Here is a 3,207-nt window from a genome sequence, read left to right as displayed (position 1 = left end):
ATTGAGGGCAAAAATCTAGATGCCTGCTATAAAGGTATGCTTGCTGCACGTCCTTCTATCTTTGCCACATTTAACAAACAGATGCAGTCATCCATTCCATTAAATCTACCACGCCAGCACGTCTGTTCTCCATTATTTTATTGTTCTGACGTCATTTGTGATATGTGCAGTAAGAGCGTTTAAACCGAAGACATGGAATGAAATACCAAGGCTGGTTCAAGAGCGGAGGCAGGCCAGTCGAGAAGCCAAGGAACTCCGGCAGTCCATGCAGGAGTAAACAAGGCAGAAAGGGCAGGTCAATCGGCTTTGTTGAGCTTTGGCCTCTACCTAGTTCAGATATTTGTAATGCAAATCAAACGAATCTCCTCGGTTCAGTAGAAGTTAGGATAATATTGTCACATGTGTGTCTGTGTGCTATCTATCGTATCTATCTGTTTTGCTTTGTTCATTAGTTAACTGAGAAGACACTAGCCTTTAACTTGTTCAATAAAGTTTTTCAACTGTGGCTTTTCTTGGATGATGATAGGCCTAATCCCTGATTTTCTTGTATTGCTTCTACAACTGAACCGTGCCCGCAGTCGGGGCCTGCGGTGTAGGTCGACTACTGCCTGGCGTCAAGTCGAGCATCTCTGAATCAACATCCTAGGCCGAGCCCATCTCATCTTGATCTGGTTTGCTGCTGCCTGCTGGCCCTTTGGGTGTGTACACCATTCCTGTCATGTAGCCCAGTGTTGTTGTATCTGAATAGCTTCCAAACCATCTTTTGCCCACCAAAAGACTGGGGAGTATACCAAGATGATTTTTTTTGTCAATATGGACCACATATGGATGAATATGGATGTATTTTAGAGTGTAAATTCGCTTATTTTTCTCCGTATATAGTCCATATTGGAACCGCTAAAAAGACTTATATTTAGGAACGGGGCGGTATGTAAGGTTACAAATTTTTTAAACAACCACTCAGACTTACCAATAACCAGCAAAGCAGCAGCAACAGGTGGTTTCTTTTATGCTACAAAAAACATGTTGCAGCTGAAGCTAAATCACATTAATTTGCACCCACGATTCATATTTCATTTTGCAGTGCAGCGCAATGTATGCGAGACGGAGGAATCAACATACAATGGTTATTCAAACTCATCCCAAACAAACGAGCTAAAATCCAAGGAACCCTGCAAATTTCGCAGCACAATGTATGCAGTAGACATTGATTTTGAACCCTGCAAAATCACGTTTCATTTTGTAATATGTATGCAAGTAACACTCATGGCCTCTTGTTGCCAACACCAGTAGCAATCCGTTACCAGAATTAATCTACAACTGACGGTGTTTCAGGTCTCACCAAAAATCCTGACAGGTTATTCAATCAATCAATCCCGACAGAAGCAAAATCGTGTGTACGACACCTCGCTCCGACCCCCTGCATGCCCCTCCCCCAGCGCTACTGCCTACTGAGCAGCTCCCATGGCGCCACTGCCCCGCCTCGCCATGCGAACACACGCCTCGAACCTCTTGACCGCCTCGGCACACTTGAGCGGGTCCTGCACGTTGCTCCTGTAGCACTCGGCACAACCCGCTCTCTCGTCGGTGCACGGAGAGGGGTTCTGGTAGGGCAGCTTGAACTCCTTGTCATGCAGCTCCTTGGCTCTCTTGGTGAGCTCCTCGCGCATCGTCGCCTCCTTCTTCTGCAGCTTCTCCAGCACCTTCTCGCTCTCCGCGGCGCGTATGTGGCTTCCACCTCCTGGATCGCCGGCGGGGGTCACTGGTAGGTACATGGGTGGTGGAAAAGGCAAAACAGGAGCAGGGCTGCTCTTGGGTTCAGTTGGAAGTTCCCTGCCATTGTCCCGAGGCTCCTTTGGTTGCTCCACGACCTTCCTAGGCTTGGGTTTCCTGGTCCTCCTCTTCACCTGCTTCTCGTCATCGCGCGCGAGCTGATCGATCAAGCTGGTGCTTATCCGGATTGTGTAGTCACCCATGGCAGACAGCAATCCTGAAATACCATCACAAGGAAAGCTAGGATTAGTAGAAAAATGAAGGATGTTCAAACAAATAGAAGTCTCATGCATGTTAAAGTAGAATGAATTAATGGATAAGTAAGCTCTGCATGGAATTCTACATTAACAAAATGAGGACACTTGTGGGGTTTGTACAAGGTGTTGGGATACTCACGTGTGTGAAACAAAACACTTGTGGGGTTATATGATGTATGTGCATGCTGTGATTGATTTCAGGGGGTCTCGTGGGCAGCAGCCAGCAGGTGTTAATTTGTTCCTGTGGTTTGGCTTGCCTGTCACAGTAGCAGGTGTTAATTTGCAAAGTTGCTGGTTGAGTAATGAAAAGAAGTTAGTTATTACTGATATGCTCACTGCTTCCTCTGCTACTGCCCTGTGGCGGTGGCAAAATGTCTGTCCGCGGATAGAAGGAAAACTTTTTCGGCATTGCTGGATAAGAAAGTTTTGGTGGCGAGATGAGGAAGAAACTGAAGATTCAGATCAAAGTACTTTTGTTTGGCTGTTACATATTTGAATTGGATGCTTCGATCTTTCATGAGCTGTTTCAGCAATGGAACGTTGTTGTTTGATATCTGTAGATAGAACTGACTTTCTGTTCATTCAAGAGTAATGCACATGATTTGGCCATGTTCAGAATTACATGTAGAGCATAGAAGGAGATTTAGTTTCGTTTAAAGCTGATTGCTTAGCCAATCACCAGGCTGAGAAATTGTTGAACAGTGAATCCTCTGCACATCTCTTCAGTTAGCTAGGTGTCGTTTTTTTCAGCTTAATTCGTCAGAATAAGCTTGCGTGCGCTGAGAGCCTGTTCTCGTGCACGCCTGTAGTTGTTGTAGATTGTGTTTTTGGCATGCAGTAGATAGCATGCCGCTGCGTCCGGTCTCATGGGATGGCGCGAGATCATGGCGGCTTCAGAGGCAACGTGGGAATGACCGTGGGATGGTACATCTGTTACGCTCGATCGTGGCCTGTAGAATAAGTCGTTCTGTTGGTTGTATGTGACAAACTACAAATAAAGAGAGAAGAAACCGCTGCAAGTTGTTGCACGCAGCACAAAACACTGTCTCTGTTCTTCAGTTTCAGAGCGACGAGAGAGTGAGAGAGCACCAGCTGCAACGAACAGAAATTACATCATTTTCCCTTCTTCAAAACGCAGTTGCATGCATGGGATGTTCCGGCAAATCTGCTGTACAAT

At 46.0% G+C, this 3,207-nt stretch overlaps 1 protein-coding gene across 1 annotated transcript; it reads right to left on the bottom strand.

Moving 5' to 3' along the window:
• Positions 1-1,448: 1,448 nt before the first annotated feature.
• On the bottom strand, positions 1,449-1,982 carry LOC147988315 (uncharacterized). Its single transcript, XM_087537435.1, has one exon. It carries the CDS (start codon positions 1,974-1,976, stop codon positions 1,449-1,451), a length of 528 nt encoding a protein of 175 aa, XP_087393561.1. The 5' UTR covers positions 1,977-1,982.
• Between the last annotated feature and the right edge of the window lie 1,225 nt (positions 1,983-3,207).

This window comes from Triticum urartu, chromosome 1A (assembly GCF_056163025.1).
Source record: "Triticum urartu cultivar PI428250 chromosome 1A, HENAU_Tu73, whole genome shotgun sequence".
Classification (NCBI taxonomy): domain Eukaryota; kingdom Viridiplantae; phylum Streptophyta; class Magnoliopsida; order Poales; family Poaceae; genus Triticum; species Triticum urartu.
This window is presented reverse-complemented; position numbering and strand designations above follow the sequence as displayed.

What these genes read in the sequence shown, in the direction of transcription:
- LOC147988315 (XM_087537435.1), bottom strand. Translation starts at nt 1,976, where the DNA reads ATGGGTGACTACACAATCCGGATAAGCACCAGCTTGATCGATCAGCTC.